This window comes from Heteronotia binoei, chromosome 5 (assembly GCF_032191835.1).
Source record: "Heteronotia binoei isolate CCM8104 ecotype False Entrance Well chromosome 5, APGP_CSIRO_Hbin_v1, whole genome shotgun sequence".
NCBI lineage: Eukaryota > Metazoa > Chordata > Lepidosauria > Squamata > Gekkonidae > Heteronotia > Heteronotia binoei.
Window position 1 is genome coordinate 25,107,725 of NC_083227.1, and position 19,942 is coordinate 25,127,666.

The 19,942-nt window shown below is 43.8% G+C and overlaps 1 protein-coding gene across 1 annotated transcript in view; it reads left to right on the forward strand.

Moving 5' to 3' along the window:
* The window catches only part of LOC132571864 (zinc finger protein 91-like), a 53,275-nt gene extending 33,840 nt beyond the window's left edge, over positions 1–19,435 (forward strand). Inside the window, exons 9-14 of the mRNA XM_060238657.1 lie at positions 3,329–3,458; positions 5,006–5,851; positions 5,936–6,626; positions 8,701–8,734; positions 11,549–11,678; positions 17,868–19,435. Coding sequence (XP_060094640.1) covers positions 3,329–3,458; positions 5,006–5,851; positions 5,936–6,626; positions 8,701–8,734; positions 11,549–11,678; positions 17,868–19,435 — 3,399 coding nt within the window. The remainder of the gene's footprint in view (positions 1–3,328; positions 3,459–5,005; positions 5,852–5,935; positions 6,627–8,700; positions 8,735–11,548; positions 11,679–17,867) is intronic.
* The last annotated feature ends 507 nt before the right edge of the window (positions 19,436–19,942 follow it).

Below are 19,942 nucleotides of genomic sequence, written 5' to 3' on the forward strand. Positions count from 1 at the left end.
TCACTGTGAAAGATGAGAACTTTTTGCCCGCCCCAGAACCACTAATTTTGGAAGGGGTGTTGAAAGACCTGAGTCAGATTGAGGTAACAAAAGAGGAGGTCCTACAACTGATAGACAACTTAAAAACTAATAAGTCACCAGGTCCAGATGGCATACATCCGAGAGTTCTGAAAGAACTCAAAGTTGAACTTGTGGATCTTCTAACAAAAATCTGTAATCTTTCATTGAAATCTGCCTCCGTTCCTGAGGACTGGAAGGTAACAAATGTCACCCCCATCTTTAAAAAGGGCTCCAGAGGAGATCCGGGAAATTACAGGCCAGTCAGTCTGACTTCAATACCGGGAAAGTTGGTAGAAAGCATTATCAAGGACAGAATGAGTAGGCACATTGATGAACATGGGTTATTGAGGAAGACTCAGCATGGGTTCTGTAAGGGAAGATCTTGCCTCACTAACCTGTTACATTTCTTTGAGGGGGTGAACAAACATGTGGACAAAGGAGACCCGATAGATGTTGTTTACCTTGACTTCCAGAAAGCTTTTGATAAAGTTCCTCATCAAAGGCTCCTTAGAAAGCTTGAGAGTCATGGAGTAAAAGGACAGGTCCTCTTGTGGATCAAAAACTGGCTGAGTAATAGGAAGCAGAGAGTGAGTATAAATGGGCAGTCTTCGCAGTGGAGGACGGTAAGAGTGGAGTGCCGCAGGGCTCGGTACTGGGTCCCATGCTCTTTAACTTGTTCATAAATGATTTAGAGTTGGGAGTGAGCAGTGAAGTGGCCAAGTTTGCGGATGACACTGAATTGTTCAGGGTGGTGAGAACCAGAGAGGATTGTGAGGAACTCCAAAGGGATCTGTTGAGGCTGGGTGAGTGGGCGTCAACGTGGCAGATGCGGTTCAATGTGGCCAAGTGCAAAGTAATGCACATTGGGGCCAAAAATCCCAGCTACAAATACAAGTTGATGGGGTGTGAACTGGCAGAGACTGACCAGGAAAGAGATCTTGAGGTCGTGGTAGATAACTCACTGAAAATGTCAAGACAGTGTGCGTTTGCAATAAAAAAGGCCAACGCCATGCTGGGAATTGAAAACAAATCAGCCAGTATCATAATGCCCCTGTATAAATTGATGGTGTGGTCTCATTTGGAGTACTGTGTGCAGTTCTGGTCGCCGCACCTAAAAAAGGATATTATAGCATTGGAGAAAGTCCAGAAAAGGGCAACTAGAATGATTAAAGAGCTGGAACACTTTCCCTATGAAGAAAGGTTAAAATGCTTGGGGCTCTTTAGCTTGGAGAAACGTTGACTGCGGGGTGACATGATAGAGGTTTACAAGATAATGCATGGGATGGGGAAAGTAGAGAAAGAAGTACTTTTCTCCCTTTCTCACAATACAAGAAGTCGTGGGCATTTGATGAAATTGCTGAGCAGACAGGTTAAAACAGAAGTACTTGGTGAAGTACTTCTTCACCCAAAGGGTGATTAACATGTGGAATTCACTGCCACAGGAGGTGGTGGCGGCCACAAGCATAGCCACCTTCAAGAGGGGTTTAGATAAAAATATGGAGCAGAGGTCCATCAGTGGCTATTAGCCACAGTGTGTGTGTATATATTAAATTTTTTTGCCACTGTGTGACACAGAGTGTTGGACTGGATGGGCCATTGGCCTGATCCAACATGACTTCTCTTCTTATGTTCTTATATTTGAGTGGTATTTTATAGTCTTCTGGACAAATAGAATTAACATATTGAAAAAATACAAACCGTTTTTCAACAAAATTATCCATTTCAGGATTTTCCATCAGTAATATCTGAGTAGCCAGCTTGTCTTTTATCACTAAGTCCCATACCTCTAGATCCCCGTGGTGCAGAGTGTTAAAGCTGCAGAGCTGCAGTCCTAAGCTCGGCTCATGACCTGAGTGCGATCCCTAGCGGAAACTGGGTTTTCAGGTAGCCGGCTCGAGGTTGACTCAGCCTTCCATCCTTCCGAGGTCGGTCAAATGAGTACCCAGCTTGCTGGGGGGAATGTGTAGATGACTGGGGAAGGCAATGGCAAACCACCCTGTAAAAAATCTGCCGTGAAAACGTTGTGAAAGCCACGTCACCCCAGAGTCAGAAACGACTGGTGCTTGCACAGGCGACCCTTCCTTTCCTTTCCCATACCTTTGAGAACCAAGTTTTAATACTAGGTGTTTCATTGGAACCCGATATTTTCATATACTCTTAAGTCATTGCTGTTATCTTGAAATAGCATTTGCACTCATTTAGAAACATAATCTGATAAGGTGTCCATATGCTTCACGGGACTGTCAGAGAGGTCCATGGCGTAAGAAAGAAGAACCCTGCTCTGGAGGGTGATGCCCTGTCGCCCCTCAAGCCACATTAAAAGGCTTTACCTTTGTTAGGTTAAAGATAGAACAAAAGATACATAGATTTTAATTAGGCCAGTTCTTGTTTACAGAGCTAGAGGCAAGCTTTAACACAGAATGCTCTGCAGAGAAAAATGTTTAAAGCAGAAACTTTCTCTCAGAGCATAATTGCTGCATATTCATGGGGTTTAACTTGCAAGGCAGTATACTTTCTGCTAAACATATGAACCCCAGAGATCGCTGTAATCAGCAATCAGCCACGTAACACCTTCTGATCAGCCCTGGCCGCAGCCTGGTGGAATCAGCTCCCTACAGAGATCCAGGCCCTACCTGACTTGTTACCATTCCAAAGGACCTGTAAGATGGAGCTATTCGGCTAGACCTTTGGTTGAGGCAGCGGGCATCCTTTCTCCATTTGTCTGCTTAGCCTCCCCTGCTGTGACTTATTATTACTCTTGTTACCACCTGATTATTACACCTTTTGGGCCGATATCTGTTTTAATCTGTAGACTATGCCCTCATCGCCTATCTTGTATTCTACTGTATCGTTCTGTGGTTTTTTTTTTTGTTACTGCATTGTTGGTTTTATTCTGTTGGGTTTTAATTCATGTTATTCATGTTGTGATTCACCCCGAGCCCGTTTACGGGAAAGGGCAGAATATAAGCCTGCAAAAATAAAATTTAAAAATGAATTAAATAAACAGTTTATTTCCCCTTCCACATTCAATTGGTCTCAACCAAGAGAAGCCCAATTCTTTGTTAGCGGCTGAATTTATATTTTTTGGAGAGTTTCAGTATATTAGACTTGTCAGAGGCTGAAAAAGAAGCCCATGCAATTTTCCTTATCATCAGTTTGACCTGTTGCATTCCTTAATCAGCTGACTGGCCAGTGGAATCCTCCTTGCTTTCTTGAATAGTCGTGGACAAGAATAGATGATCCACTGGGCCATATTTTCCTCTTTCAGAGATCACCCATGTCTTTTGACGAGGTAGCCATTTCCTTCACGGCAGTGGAATGGGCTCTTCTGGATGCAGGCCAGAGAAAACTCTACTGGGACGTTACAGAGGAAAATTACGAGACTGTGGCCTCTCTGGGTAAGGATCTTTCCCCTTCTGTAATGATCCTGGACAGAGAAAGTGGTGTCTTCCTCTGACCCTCTTTGATTTCAGGGCGCACTTTCATTGGTCAGAAGGAAAGAACGGAGCTCCCACACTTGGGAAGCTCAAAGCCCCTGAGAAAGAAAGCATAAAGAACTATAAACTATATTTTAAGAGTGCTTTAAATATTATGAGAGAAAACTGAGTCAAGTCAAATTTCACCCACACTTTTCCACTATATCGGTAGACCTATCCTCTGATGAACAAGTCTGCCTGCCCCTTTCCACTATATTGGTAGGAGAGCCAGTTTGGTGTAGTGGTTAAGTGTGCAGACTCTTATCTGGGAGAACCGGGTTTGATTCCCCACTCCTCCACTTGCACCTGCTAGCATGGCCTTGGGTCAGCCATAGCTCTGGCAGAGGTTGTCCTTGAAAGGGCAGCTGCTGTGAGAGCCCTCTTCAGCCCCACCCACCTCACAGGGTGTCTGTTGTGGGGGAGGAAGGTAAAGGAGATTGTGAGCCGCTCTGAGACTCTTTGGAGTGGAGGGCGGGATATAAATCCAATATCTTCTTCTTCTTCTTCTTCTAACAAACAGGAAGTTGCTTAAATGTTATCTGCCTGCCCAAAGTAGTTATTTGTTCAACTATCTATATCCCACTTTTCCTTGTGAGTTGTGACTCAAGGCTGCTTATCATTCATACTGAAAAGCATAACAGGGGTGTGCCAAAAAAAAAAAATCTCTCCCCCCAGCTCCACTTTAGCTTATGGGGACCATGTTAGTCAGTGAGCCCTATGGGCTATAATGGGAAACCAATCTTGGGGTATCTGGGATGAGGAGTTGGGACTTTTTGAGATAGAGGAACCAAATTTGCAGCATAGCTGCTGATGCCTCTCCTCAAAAACTTCCCAAAGATTCAAAAAGATTGGACCAGGAGGTCAAATTCTGTGGGCCCCAGAACAGCGCCGCCATCTTTCATTGTTTCCAATGCTTCCTTGTAGGGGAGAAGTGGAAATTTCTGAGCTGGCTGTTAAAATTTTGTGCACCAGCACCCCCTAGCATAGTTTAGAGGGAACGATGGTTATAACTCCACAGTGTCCTTTCCCCCTAGATTTGTCTAGAAACTATGTTATTTTCCAGGTTTGTAGAAATGTCTATTTTGCCTCTCCATTTTCCCCGCCTCTGGATTCAAGTGGTTCCATGTTTTATTCCTTCCATATTATTAAAAAAATCAGTAAAATTCAAGTTTTTAAAAAAGCATTTTGTTTAAAATTCTGGTTTACTTGTTCCCCAAATCAACACTGGTTAAAATATTAAACTTAATGCAACCTGAAGAGCAAGTGTCTGCAAAACAAGAAAGAAACCCCCTCCCTGTTGTTTTAGTCACCATTTCTCTGTCTCTAAGATATCCAAGAACTCAGCTAATATCGCTGAAGGTTTTTCCAGGCCCCAGGGTCTCATTATAAAAAGTACTGGTCACTGCTCAGTTTGATAACTGGGATTTGTACCTTTTTCTTCTTATTGGATTGCTGTTTCTCTTTTGCAGTGGGAGAAATGAGGGGAATGGTGAGGGAGAAGGACTCAGGAAGGAGGCTTGTGGAAAAAGATTACAGTCTGCAGGCAGAAGTTGGACAACTCAGAAGGAAAAGCGAAACAAGAGAGAAAAAAAGGAAGGAATTGGTTGCTTTTCAGGGCAGAGATAAACCTGAGGTCTCAGCCCAAGATGAACCAGGAAGGAGGAGGAGAAGGCCTAATAGTGCCGTAATTCTGGAAGGGTTCAGAAGCAGATTTGGTGTTAAAGCATATGAGAATGTTACAGAATGCTGGAAAGGGTATAAATGCTTGGAATGTGGGAGGAGTTTCCAGTGGAGATCTGCATTAACTCACCATCAAAAGATTCACACAGGGGAGAAGCCGTATAAATGCCTGGAGTGTGGAAAGTTCTTCTCTCAGAATGGCAACCTAACTAGCCATCAAAAGGTTCACACAGGGGAGAAGCCATATAAATGTTTGGAGTGTGGAAAGTGCTTCTCTCGGAATTGGAGCCTAACTGTGCACCAAAGGAATCATTCAGGGGAGAAGCCATATAAATGCTTGGAGTGTGGAAAGTGCTTCTCTATAAATGGCAGCCTAAATAAACATCAAAAGAGTCACACAGGGGAGAAGCCATATAAATGCTTAGAGTGTGGAAAATGCTTTTATCAGAATGGACACCTAAATGCACATCGAAAGATTCATACAGGGGAAAAGCCATATAAATGCTTGGAGTGTGGAAAATGCTTTGTCCGTTATGGTGACCTAACTAAACATCAAAAGGTTCACACAGGGGAGAAGCCACATAAATGCTTTGAGTGCGGAAAGTGCTTCTCTTGCAAAGACAGCCTAAGGCAACATCAAAAGATTCATACTGGTGTAAAATTGTATAAATGCTTGGAATGTGGAAAGTCCTTCTGTCACAGTGCAAACTTAATTGCACATCAAAAGAGACATACGGGACAGAAGCCATATAAATGCTTGGAGTGTGGAAAGTGTTTCTCTGCAAGTAACCACCTGAATAGACATCAAAAGGTTCATACAGGAGAGAAGCCCTATAAATGCTTGGAGTGTGGAAAGTGCTTTTCTGGTAGAGATACCCTAAGTGCACATCAAAAGATTCACAGAGGAGAGAAGCCATTTAAATGCATGGAGTGTGGAAAGCGCTTCTCCCAAAGTGGAAACCTAAGTGCACATCAAAAGAGGCATACAGGAGAGAAGCCATACAAATGTTTGGAGTGTGGAAAGTGCTTTTCTCAGAATGGTAGCCTAACTGAACATCAAAAGATCCACACAGGAGAGAAGCCATATAAATGCTTGGAGTGTGAAAAGTGCTTTTTTCAGAAGCACCGCCTAACTGAACACCAACAGGTTCACACAGGGAAGAAGCCATATAAATGCTTAGAGTGTGGAAAGTGCTTCTATCGCAACAGCAGCCTAACTGCACATCGGAAGATTCACACAAGGGATAAGCTGTATAAATGCTTGGAGTGTGGCAAGTGCTTCTCTCTAAAGTGCAGTCTAAAGTCACATCAAAAGATTCACACAGGGGAGAAGCCATACAAATGCTTGGTGTGTGGAAAGTGCTTCTCTTGGAGTAATGTTCTAACTAGACATCAAAAAGTTCACACAAGGTAGAAACCAGAGCTTTGCAGGAACCCTTCCGCATAGGCCAAACACACGTGACGTAGCCAATCCTCCAAGAGCTTATAAGGCTCTTAGTACAGGGCCTACTGTAAGCTCTTGGAGGACTGGCTGCATCAGGGTTGTGTTGCCTAATATGCAAAGGACTCCTGCTAGAATTCCACCCCTGCTATTATGTATTGTAGATAGATCCAAAAGGGCAGCCGTGTTGCTCTGAAGCAGTTGAACAAAGCAGGAGTCACATGGTACCTTTAAGACCAACCAAGTTTTGTTCAGAATGTAAGCTTTCGTGTGCTTTCTAAGCACACTTCATCAGACGAGGGGATCAGGTATTGTGCACTGAATTACATGCAGTTTGTTGCTTAAGAGTGCAAACTGACTGTGGTCACATGGTAAAACAGTGGCTTGGCCATTTGGTCTGAATAGCCATAAAAGGTAATAAAGTTCCCTGCCAGTTGGTGTTTTTGCAAATGTAGGTAAGTCACAGAAGGACATGTATTTCCTAGTTGTAGGCCACCTAATTTACTTATCAGCATCAATCTGTACATTATAAATGTCATTCTAGTCTGCCATTAGAAAACAAGAATACATAAAATGAAAATGGGTTAGGTATATGTAATGAGATAAATAGCCAATATCCCTTATTTGAGTAAGTCAATATAAAACATTATTCTGAAAAATCTGTGGGAGAACACTTTAACCTTCCAAAGCATTCAATGGGTGACCTCAAGGTAGCAGTTTTACTGTAAAGGAACTTTAAGAACAGAATGGAGAGAGTAATTGCTGAATTACAAATTATTATGAAACTTGGAACAAACACCTCCCCAGGATTGAACAGGGATATTGGTTTTTTATCTCATTACATATGCTAAACCCACTCTCAGTATAGCTATACATCCACAGTATTCCAATTTATTACTCTTTTATAATAGTGTATCGGAATAATATTTTGTATTGACATACTCAAGTAAGGGATATTGGCTATCTCATTACATATACCTAACCCATTTTCATTTTATGTATTCTTGTTTTCTAATGGCAGACTAGAATGATGTTTATAATGTATAGATTGATTAAGCAAATTAGGTGGCCAACAGCTAGGAAATACATGTCCTTCTGTGATTTACCTACATTTGCAAAAACACCAATTGGCAGGGAACGTTATTACCTCTTATGGCTATCCAGACCAAATGGCCAAGCCATACTGTTTTACCATGTGACCACAGCCAGTTTGTACTCTTAAACGACAAACTGCATGTATATCAGCACACAGTACCTGATCCCCTCGTCTGATGGAGTGTGCTTAAAGAGCACACGAAAGCTTACGTTCTGAATAAAACTTGGTTGGTCTTAAAGGTAAAACTTGACTCCTGCTTTGTTCTTTATGTATTGTAGTTCAGGAAAGATAGCTCAGTATTAACAAAAATAGACAGAAATAGAAAGAAAATGTATATGTAACTTAAGTTTCAGTAGCACCTTTAAGACTAAGTTTTCCTCAGAATTTAAGCTTTTAAATGCATGCATGCTTCATCAGACAATGGGCTACAGTGAGTAGAACTACTTCTAGCTGGTAGGCAGTGGCTTTTTTCCTGTCTTTCCGATAGCAGCATAGAACTAATGGAGAGAAAACTGTGAATGCCAGCTCTCTCACAGTCTGCTCTTTTTTTCTGTCATTTTCTCTCTTTTTTTTAAAGAACACGTTCTTGTGATATATTAATTTTTCACTACCTGCTAATTGTCGAGGTCATAATATAATGATGTGAGCCTTTTGGTATTTGTAATGCTGTATTTTCCACAATGAATATCTACTGGTGGAACCAACTTCTGGAAGAAGCAAGGGCCTTGCGGGACCTTGCCCAGTTCCTCAAGGCCTGGAAAACTGCACTATTTCAATTTGCCTTCAATTGAACAATAGTATAAGAGGATGCCCAACATCGCTGAACACACTGGAACTAATGGTGCTAGCACCAAAACTGTTTTAAATTGTTTTAAATTATTTAATTACAATAATTTAACTCATCGTAATTTGATAAATTGTAATGTTTATCTGTTCTATTGTTTTAGTTTGATTGCTGCGCAATGCGCTGAGCCTGCTTCGGTGAGGAGGGCGGGATATAGATCCAATGAATGAATGAATAAATACATGCTGATTTGTAACTTATTCAGTCTATGAAACAGACTCAGATAAGCAGCTATTTTCTTTTTGCTGCTCACGAACTCTGCTAATTAGCAACTGAAAAAAAAAACCCGGTTAAAATGGAAAGAAATTAGCAAGGCAGACTGCCCAACTGTTTTGGCCTTTTGTTAGCAATCATCTTCTTTTGTTTGGGAATTGGAAGCTATTTCCCCTACCCCACTCCTTTATTTCATCTGACACATTTCTGTCGTTTCTAAATATAGTGGACGATAGATAGTACATGAAACTGGATTGCAATAATATTGCCCTTGGAGCTCACTTGTAAGAGAGGAAGATTTCCAGGTGCCACCTGGAAGTTGGCAGCCGTATCACCAAGCCTTCGCAGAGCGAAGAAACCTTTCTGCGTGCTTCTGCTCTCCCACTTTGATGTGGTTGTTGCAAGGAACTACTTTTCCCAGCAGGCGTTGCGAGCACGAGAGAGGTCAGCTCCGCCTTTTGCAATAATGGGGGGGGGCTTTTTTTCTTTGAACTAGTAAAAGAAAGGGGGGGGGAGCATGGACTTGAGCAGCGCCTCTCCGCTTCCTCTTTTCGGGAGAGAATGGGGCTTTTGCGCGGCTGCAGGAGAGGTGAGTGGAGGGTTTCCCCAAACAGGTCTTGAGCAGGAAGAAGGGAGGGGACTGGAAGAGGACGGAGCAGCAGGAGAGAGAGGCTTCCCCGGGCAAGATTTTGGGGGGGCTTCTTTCCCCACTCTCTAGATTGTGCCTGGGCTTATTGTGTTATTAAAACTTAAACAGACCCCAGCAGGGTTCATTATCTGTTCTTACTGAGAAGCTCTTAGTCCGCTGCGCTGGCTGTCTTATTTTTTGCATACTCCGTGCACTAATCCCGTAGGGTCGCCAATCCCCAGTTGAGGGCAGGGGATCCCTCGGTTTAAAGGCCCTCCCCCCCCTTCAGGGTCATCAGAAAGCGGTGTGTGTGGGGGGGGGGGGCGGAATGTCTGCTGGGCACTCGGTTATACCCTATGGAGAACGATTCCCATAGGATATAATGGAGAATTGATCTCTAGGTATCTGGGGCTCTGGAGGAAGGCTGTTTTTTGAGATAGAGGCACCAAATTTTCAACCTAGCACCCAGTACCTCTCCTCAAAACACTCTCCAAATTTCAAAAAGATGGGACCAGGGGGTCCTTTTCTATGAGCCCCAAAAGAAGATGTCTCTAGCCTTCATTATTTCCAGTGGAGGGAAGGCATTTAAAAGGAGTGCAGTCCCTTTAAATGTGATGCCCAGAACTCCCTTTGGAATTCAGTTATGCTTGTCACACCCTTGCTCCTGGCTCCATCCCCCTCCCCGCCCCCAAAGTCCCCAGATATTTCTTGAGTCAAACCTGGCAGCCCTATAATCCCCATAGAGGCTTTTGGCCACATTCTGCCCTGGGATGGTATTCTCAGGCTGTACTGTCGCTTTCTCTGGCGTGCGATCCCAGTCAGCAGCATCCTCAAGAAGATCTCTGAATGGGAAAAAGGGTCTGAAGGCTTCTTTTCTGAAGGAGGGAATCCCTCTCTGCACTGCCTCCACCTTCCTGGCTTCCTGAGAGTAAACCAGCACTTCCACTGCAAAATGCTAGAGGGATTTACCAGTGTTCATCTGGAAAGGTGTCTGAGGCAGCCCCTTGGTGGGTGTTACGTGTCCTGCATCTCTTGCCTGCTGAACTCTGAGGATTGCACAGCCTAGAATGAGCAGGCCTGGAAGGAAAAATATAGAAACAGACATATGCTGAGCTTAATATGGTCAGTTTTATTTTTATAGAGCTGATGTCAACCTTAGGGTAACTTGAAGTTTAAATCAGAAACCATCTCTAGAATCAGGATGTTAATATATTTTCCGGGTTAAATTTGTAGAATGGTATAGTAGACACCGTCAGGAACTCACAGTAGCACAGCTCCTGAACCTTTCTGAGGGTTCCCCCTCCTCCTCCCACCTTGTCCATTGAATAGTAGGTGCAGCTGCATAACAATCCCTGGATGAGCTCCACCACCTATTTTCCTACAAAACGACCCCTGGACACCGGTATGCAGTTGACAGGCAAGACTGAAGCCATTTTTAAATTCCTTGAGCAGCTCAGGCCAGGTAAACCGTTGGGCAAGTTACATTCAGTGGAAGTGCAAAACAGTATGTGGGAAAGAGTGTAATGGGACCTGATTTTCCACCTTAGAGCCGATAAAGCAAAAGTGGTCATCTTCAGAAACAGAGTAGTTGCTTTGCAAAGCTGAGGAGACATCTGGGGATTTGTAAGTGAGGGCAAAATAAATGTATGCTTGGTGAACATGCTTATATAGATTTAAAGGAAGCTTCTGATTTGTGATCTGTAGACGCCTGTGCACATCTACAAGTTGTTTATGTCAGTCTCTAAAAAATTGATGCCTTTGCACTTGGGTAGAGTCATTGGGTTTTGTTGCCAGGGTCTCTTTTTTTGCAATAAAATTGTGTCTACTTCTTGAATCTCCCTCGTGGTGTTCATTTGCGGGCGTTGGCACACAAGACACTAAGGGCCGATTTGGCTAACACGGTCAATCGAGGGGGTTTGTTTTGTCATTTTCTAGGACTGGACCAAGAGAAGCCCCAGTTTTGTGAGCTTTTTCTGAACTTGCATTTCTTGGAGACTTTCCATTTGATGTGTTGCTTCCTTTTATATCTATTGAGTGGACAATGGTGTCTTTCTTTCCTGTAAAGCACAGAGGTATAGATGTTCAACTGGATCATATTTTACCCTTTCAGAGATCCCCTGTGTCCTTTGAGGAGGTAGCCGTGTCCTTCACGGAGGAGGAATGGACTCTGCTGGATGGACGCCAAAGAAAAGTCTTCTGGGAAGTGATGGAGGAAAATTATGAAACCGTGGCCTCTCTGTGTAAGGCTCTTTCCCCCCCTTTTATGATGAACGCAGAAGAGAAGGGAGGGGTGGCATCTTTGCTTGGCCCTCTTGAATTATCAACACACGTCAACACTCTTTCCTTTTACATCGTGTGGTATGAGGCTTCCCCTCAGTTCCCAGATCTTTTAGGGTAGCAAGTGGAAAGGTTTTGGATTGCTTTTCTGAGGTAAGTTTTTGTATTGAGCCTGAAGAGAACAGAGGTCACTGAAGAGCAGGGGAGTTGATCGAAGAAGCAAGAAGATTTGTTATTTATGTACACAGGAGGCTTCCCACCCCCCCTCCAAAGTGACAAATGAGCAAAGAAACCTTTTATTGTATGTTTCCAAATAGTTAAAGTTTTAAAACTTTCTTTTGGGTGTTTCTGCTGCAGGGGACTTACACTCATTTAGAAACATAATCTGATAAGGTGTCCATATGGTTCACGGGGCTGTCAAAGAGGTCCATGGCACAAGAAATGGAAGACCCCCTGCTCTGGAGAGTGAAGCTCTGCGTCTGTCACCCATCCAACCCCATGAATGGGCCTTAGCTTTGTTAGGTTAAAGACAGAACAAAAGACACAGAGATTTTAATTAGGCAAGTTCTTGGTTACAGAGCAAGATGCAAACTAACACAGAATGCTCTGCAGAGAGAAATTCTTAAAGCAGAAAGTTTCCTCAGAGCGTAATTTCTGTGCATTTATGGGGTTTAACTTGCAAGGCAGTATAATGTCAGCTAAACGATTTTTTTTCCTTCCGCATTCAATTGCTCTCAACCAAGAGAAGCCCAGTTCTTTGCAAGCGCCTGCATTTATATTTTTTGGAGAGTTTCAGTATGTTAGACTTGTCAGAGGGTGAAAAAAGAAACCCATGCAGTTCTCCTTTACAGGGGTGAAATTCTAGCAGGAGAGCCTTTGCATATTAGGCCGCACCCCCTGATGTAGTTAATCCTCCAAGGCTCTTTTTTGTAAACTTTTGGATGATTGGCTATATCAGGGGTGTGTGGCCTAATATGCAAAGGAGCTCCTGCTAGAATTCCACCCCTGCTCTTTGTCATCAGTTCGACCTGTTGTATTCTTTAGTCAGCTGATTGGCCAGCGGAATTCTGCTTGCTTTCTTGAATAGTTGGGGACAAGAATAGATGTTCCACTGAGCCATATTTTCCTCTTTCAGAGATCCCCCGTGTCCTTTGAGGAGGTAGCCATTTCCTTCACAGCAGAGGAATGGGCTCTCCTGGATACAGGCCAAAGAAAATTCTACTGGAATGTAATGAAGGAAAATTATGAGATTGTGGCCTCTCTGGGTAAGGATTTTTTCCCTTTCGTAATGATTACGGAAGAGAAGGTTGTCTCCCTTTGACCCTCTTTGATATCAGTGTGCACTTTCATTTGTTAGAAGGAAAGAACGGAGCTCCCACACTTGGGAAGCTCAAAGCTCCTGAGAAGGAAAGCATAAAGAACTTAAATGCTGTCAAGAGAAACCTGGGGAGGGCTGTGATCGGGAGAGAGGGACAATATCTCATTAGGTTCCTCCTAGGAAATCCCTGTGGCTCACCTTTTCTTCTTCAGCCTTTCTAATTTGACACAGTGTCCTTTGACTGAATGAGGCTGATGAGAGGAGACAAGGTAAAGGTATTGTTGACTTTTCTAGACTAGAGGAGAGTCCCTAGCTCAGTGGCGGAGTGTGCCTCTAAAGCTGAGTATTGAATTATTACTTGTATTCCTTGCTTGCGATATTTATTGTCAGTTTCAAAACGGAATGAGCAATGCTGCCTTGGGTTGCCATCCTCCAGGTGGTGTCTGGAGCGCTCTGAATTACAGCTGATCCCCAGGAGAAAATGGCTCATGTTGAGGGTGAATCTAAAGCAGGAGACCTTGCTGTGGTTCCTTCCCTCCCTGTCCCCTTCCCTGTTTAGGCTCCACCAGGGAGTGTCCCAAGCCGATATTTAGGCTAGCTTTGCCTCCTGAGAAAAGATTTGCTGCCATACGGGACGAAGCAACAGCCTCAGAGATCACCCTTTCTGGGCAAACTAAAGCCAGAATTAGATGTGTAACAAATATTCTCCCTTTCCTTCACTGTGAGGACTGAAAGTGGCTTGTAGTAGTCTTTGCTTTATTTTATCCCCCAACAATCTTGTGAGGTAGGTTAAGGTGAGAACGTGTGCCGGACTCAGAGTCAGCCAGCGACTTTTAGTGCAGAAGTCATAGTCTGAACTTGGAACTTCTAGATTGGGGGGGGGGGGTAAACTTGCGACCGAGGGAGTGAATTGGGCCCCTGGAGGGCTCTTATCAGGCCCCTGAACAACTGGCTCTTGTCTGCTTCCTTCTCCCTCTCTTGCTTCCTTTTTCATCACAGCTTGCTTTGCCAAGCTTGCTCAATCACGGAGGAGCTACAGAGCAAAGTCTCTATTTTCTCCATTGGCTGAGGCTCCTCCCCTGGAGAGGAAGAGGGGGAGGGATAGCTTGCTTCAAAGGAATCTCTGGTGCTTTCCTTCCTTCTCCATTGGACCAGGAGGGGGAGGATCCTCAGCCAATAGAAGGAAGAGAGGCTTGGCTCAGTTGCTCTGCTGTTCAACTGAGAGAGCCTGGACTGCACGGGAGAAATACAAAAAAAGCACCTTTAAGGCCAACAAGTGATAATGTTTTAAGCATGTTTCATTTTAAGTTTTTAAAAAATCTTCGTATTTGACTGTGTCCTTTATTAAGTCTATATCTCTGCTACCTGGCATTACATTTTATGACACACATGGCCCAGCTCAGCAAGGTCTCATTTATGTCAGATTCGGCCCTCATAACAAATCAGTTTGACACCTAGATCCTAGCCAGACACTAAATCTAACTGCTTGAAATAGAAAACGGACATTCTTTACTTCACCCCCACTCCCCTTTTAAAAGAGAGGATATTTTCTGCCCTCTCTATTTGTGCAGTTTATGGGAACACAAAGCTGCTTACGTTTTCTTCTCTTTTCTGTTTGCATCTCACAAGGTACCTCAGAGTTAGGTTTGGTGATGGGGTGGGACTGGCCCCAAGTAAGCCAGGAAGCAACGGTAGAAGAGTTCTGGGTATATTAAGCCATGTCTCTTAGATTCTGGTTGGATACTCTAATCCAGGGGTATTGAACCTACGTGTCATAAAATGTAATGCCATATGGTGGATATGTAAAACTTCATAAAGGACACAAACACAATTAAATTTTTTTTTAAAAAAAACTTAAAACATGCTTAAAAGATCAGCACTCTTGCAATACTTTGTTTATTTAACAGTTTCTGATAACTGACTCCTCTTGGTCTGAATTATTGCATCAAAATCTGGAGGCAATAGCTGTGCTGTAGCAATCTTGAGTATGCTGTTCAGGTGTGTGTAAGTTGCAAACCTACTTTTGATTCATTGGCATGCATAACAGAAAACTCATGGTTAATGCTCTGAGCCTAAGACCCAGGGGAAAACAGGAAATGGCTGGGCATTGTGAACTTCTGTATATAAGTTGCTTCATGTGCTTGTCAGCCAATGAAGAAAATAAGGGGTTTGCTCTGTAGCTCCTGTGTGATTGAGGAAGCCTGGCAAAACAAGCTATGGCACAGAAGAAAGCAAGAGAGAGAAAAGGAAGCAGATTACAGTGAGTTGCTTGCAGACCTGGTAGGAGCCCTCTGGGGGCCTGATCTGGACCTCGGGTCGCATGTTTGACACCCCTGCTCTAATCACCACACCACATTGTATCTGGTAGCTGAGGGAACTATATTTTAAGAGTGCTTTAAACATCTCACGATGAATTCTTTTAAACTATATTTTAAAAGTGCTTTAAATATTATAAGAGAAAACTGAGTCAAGTCAATTTTCACCCACACCTTTCCACTATATTGGTAGATCAGTCTCCTGGGGGACAGGTCTATCTGCCCTAGTTTACTATATTGGTTGACCTATCCTCCGATGAACAAGTCTGCCCACCCCTTTCCATTATATTGGTAGACCTGGCCTCTGGAGAACAGTTCTATCAGCCCCTTTCCACTATATGGATGGCCGGCCTGACTCCGTCCCAGAAAGCCTGGACCTAGCATTGCAAGCCGTGGCAGGTTGGCTCAGACTGAGCGGGCTGAAGCTGAATCCAACAAAGACAGAGGTCCTTTGCTTGGGTCGCGGTGCCCTGGGAAGGGAAATCCCCCTGCCGGTTCTTGACGGTGTGCAGCTTAAAGCGGCACATAAAGTCAAGAGCCTGGGGGTTCTTCTGGAGCCTTCATTATCAATGGAGGCACAGATAGCGGCCACTGCCACCGCGTTTTTTCACCTTCGACGGGCGAAGCAGTTGGCCCCCTTCCTGGAGCGCCGTGACCTAGCAATGGTGATCCATGCTACGGTCACCTCGAGACTGGACTACTGCAACGCCCTCTACATGGGGCTGCCCTTGTGCCGAACTCGGCGGCTGCAGCTGGTGCAGAATGCGGCGGCTAGGCTGTTGCTGGGGCTCCCAAGGTACATACAGCCGGGGCTGCGCGGGCTGCACTGGTTGCCAGTGGTATACCGAGTTCACTACAAAGTGCTGGTTATTACCTTTAAAGCCCTATATGGCCGAGGACCTACCTACCTGAGGGACCGTCTCTCCCCATACGAGCCCCAGAGGGCACTGAGGTCATCTGGGAAAAACCAGTTGAATATCCCTGGGCCAAGGGAGGCCAGACTGAAGGCCACCCGGGATCGGGCCTTCTCTGTCACCGCTCCACTATTATGGAACCAACTCCCTGAGGAAGTGAGGGCCCTAAGAAGTTTAGATCAATTTCGTACGGCCTGTAAGACCCACCTTTTCAGGATGGCCTTCAACCAGTGACAGAATCAGTGACAAAGCTAGGCACGCTGCTGGAAATGTTTTACTCTTGGAAGTCTACCAAAAATCTAATGTTTACAACGCCATACTGTTATGTTAATTTTAATAATTTATAATTGTTTTAACCATGTTTTTATAATATAAAACCGATGTAATGTGTGTTTTATGTTGTGAGCCGCCCTGAGCCCGCTCCGGCGGGGAGGGTGGGATAGAAATAAAAAAAATTATTATTATTATTAATTATTATTATTATTATTATATTGGTAGAACTAGCCTCTGGAGAACAGGTCTAGCCACCTCTTTGCACTATATTGGTAGGTAGACTTGGCCTTATACTGTTTCCATGCAGTGAGCCTCAGAAAACATACCAGTGCTTTGGTGGGGGTGGGGGTACTCTTGCAGTCTACTTTTTTTTTTTAAGTGAAATATGACCACCAGCATGACAGGTTAAGTATAGCAGAGGAGGAACAATCCCTGTCAGAACCCTGCCTAATCTAACAAACAGGAAGTTGCTTAAATGTTATCTGCCTGCCCAAAGTACTTATTTGTTCAGCTATCTATATCCCGCTTTTCCCTGTGATCTGTGACTCAAGGCTGCTTATCATTCATACTGAAAAGCATAAGAGGGGCGTGCAAAAAACAAACAAAAACAAACCTCTTCCCCCAGTTTCACTGTAGATGTTGGGGACCATTGCAGACTATGAGCCCTATGGCTATAATGGGAAATCAATCTTGGGATATATGGAACTTTGGAGGGGTGCTGCTTTTTGAGGTAGAGGAACCAAATTTGCAGCATATCTGCTGGTGCCCCTCTTCAAAAACTTCCCCAAAGATTCAAAAAGATTGGACCACAAGGTCAAATTCTGTGGGCCCCAGAAGGAGGTGCCACCGTCTTTCATTGAGAAGCGGGGATTTCAGAGCTGGCTGTTAAAATTTTGTGCACCAGCACCCCCTAGCATAGTTTAGAGGGAACTATGGTTATAACTCCAGAGTGTTCTTTCCCCCTAGATTTGTCTGGAAGCTATGCTATTTTCCAGGTTTGTATTGTTTTTTTTAAAAATCAGTAAAATTCAAGTTTTTTGAAAAGCATTTTGTTTAAAATTTTGGTTTACTTGTTCCTCAAATCAACACTGGATAAAATATTAACCATAATACAATCTGTAGAGCAGGTGTCTGCAAAACAAGGAAGAAGCCCCCTCCCGGTTTTTTAGTCACCATTTGTCTGTTTCTAAGATATCCAAGAACTCGGCTAATATTGCTGAAGGTTTTTCCAGGCCCCAGGGTCTCATTATAAAATGGTCTAGTCACTGCTAAGTTTGATAACTGGTATTTGTACCTTTTCCTCCTTATTGGATTTCTGTTTCTCTTCTGCAGTCGGAGCTGTGAGGGAAATGGTGTGTGAGAAGGACTTAGCAAGGAGCCTTGTGGAAAAAGAAAACAACCTGCAAGTGGAAGCAAAGTTTGGGGATCGAGTGGTATCAGCCGGGCAGTTCAGAAGGAAAAGGGAAGCAAAAGAGAAGCAAAGGAAGAAATTGGTTGCTTGTCAGGGCAGAGATAAACCTGAGGTCTCAGCCCAAGATGAACCAGGGAGGAGAAGGAGAAGGCCTAATGGTGCCCTAAATCCGGAAGGATTCAGAAGCAGATTTGGTGTTAAAGGAAATAAGAATGTTACAGAATGCTGGAAAGGGTATAAATGCTTGGAATGTGGGAGGAGTTTCCAGTGGAGATCTGCATTAACTCACCATCAAAAGATTCACACAAGGGAGAAGCCGTATAAATGCCTAGAGTGTGGAAAGTGCTTCTCTCAGAATGCCCACCTAACTAGACATCAAAAGGTTCACACAGGGGAGAAACCATATAAATGCATGGAGTGTGGAATGTGCTTCTCTCGAAATTGGAGCCTAACTGTGCACCAAAGGAATCATTCAGGGGAGAAGCCAGATAAATGTTTGGTGTGTGGAAAGTGCTTCCCTACAAATAGCAGCCTAAATCGGCATCAAAACATTCACACAGGAGAGAAGCCATATAAATGCTTAGAGTGTGAAAAATGCTTTTCTCAGAATGGATACTTAACTGCACATCAAAAGATTCATACAGGGGAAAATCCATATAAATGCTTGGAGTGTGGAAAATGTTTTGTCCGGTACGATAAACTAACTGTACATCAAATGGTTCACACAGGGGAGAAGCCACATAAATGCTTGGAGTGTGGAAAGTGCTTCTCTTGCAAAAGCAGCCTAAACAGACATCAAAAAGTTCATACAGGAGAGAAGCCATACAAATGCTTGGAGTGTGGAAAGTGTTTCTTTACAAGCAACCGCCTAAATAAACATCAAAAAGTTCATACAGGAGAGAAGCCATACAAATGCTTGGAGTGTGGAAAGTGCTTTTCTAGTAAAGATACCCTAACGGTACATCAAAAGATTCACAGAGGAGAGAAGCCATTTAAATGCATGGAGTGTGGAAAGTGCTTCTCTTGGAGTGGCCACCTAAGTGCACATCGAAAGAGGCATACAGGAGAGAAGCCATACAAATGTTTGGAGTGTGGAAAGTGCTTCTTTGAAAGTGGAAAGCTAAATGCACATCACAAGATTCACACAGGGGAGAAGCCATATAAATGCTTGGAGTGTGGAAAGTGCTTTTTTCAGAATCGCCGCCTAACTGAACATCAAAAGGTTCACACAGGGAAGAAGCCATATAAATGCTTGGAGTGTGGAAAGTGCTTCTACTGCAACAGCAGCCTAACTGCACATCGGAAGATTCATACAAGAGATAAGCTGTATAAATGCTTGGAGTGTGGCAAGTGCTTCTCCCTGAAGTGCAGACTAAAGTCACATCAAAAGATTCACACAGAGGAGAAGCCATACAAGTGCTTGGTGTGTGGAAAGTGTTTCTCTTGGAGTAGTGTTCTAACTAGACATCAAAAAGTTCACACAGGGTAGAAACCAGGGCTTTTTTAACAGCAGGAACTCCTTTGCATATTAGGCTACACACCTGTGATGTAGCCAATCCTCCAAGAGCTTACAGGGCTCTTAGTACCAGGCCTACTGTAAGCTATTGGAGGATTGGCTGCATCAGGGGTGTGTGGCCTAATATGCAAAGGAGTTCCTGCTACAAAAAAAGACCTGGTAGAAGCCATACACATACTTGGAATTTGGGAGTTCCTTCCCTGTGAACAAGGTCCTTAATAAGCATCAAATTATTCATGCAGCCCCACCCTCCTGGTGACTGAATGTGGGACCATAATTGATATGTTCCTTTCAGCCTTTCTGCATCAAGGTGGGGCTAATTTATAGCCCGAGCCTGTTTCTTTCTGGTAAGGAGTGCTCCAGCAACCTGTTTCTGGAACATCCCAGCTTCTGGTGTACTTTACTGTATACCATTATGCGGGGGTGGAATTCTAGCAGGAGGTCCTTTGCATATTAGGCCACACCCCCTGATGTAGCCAA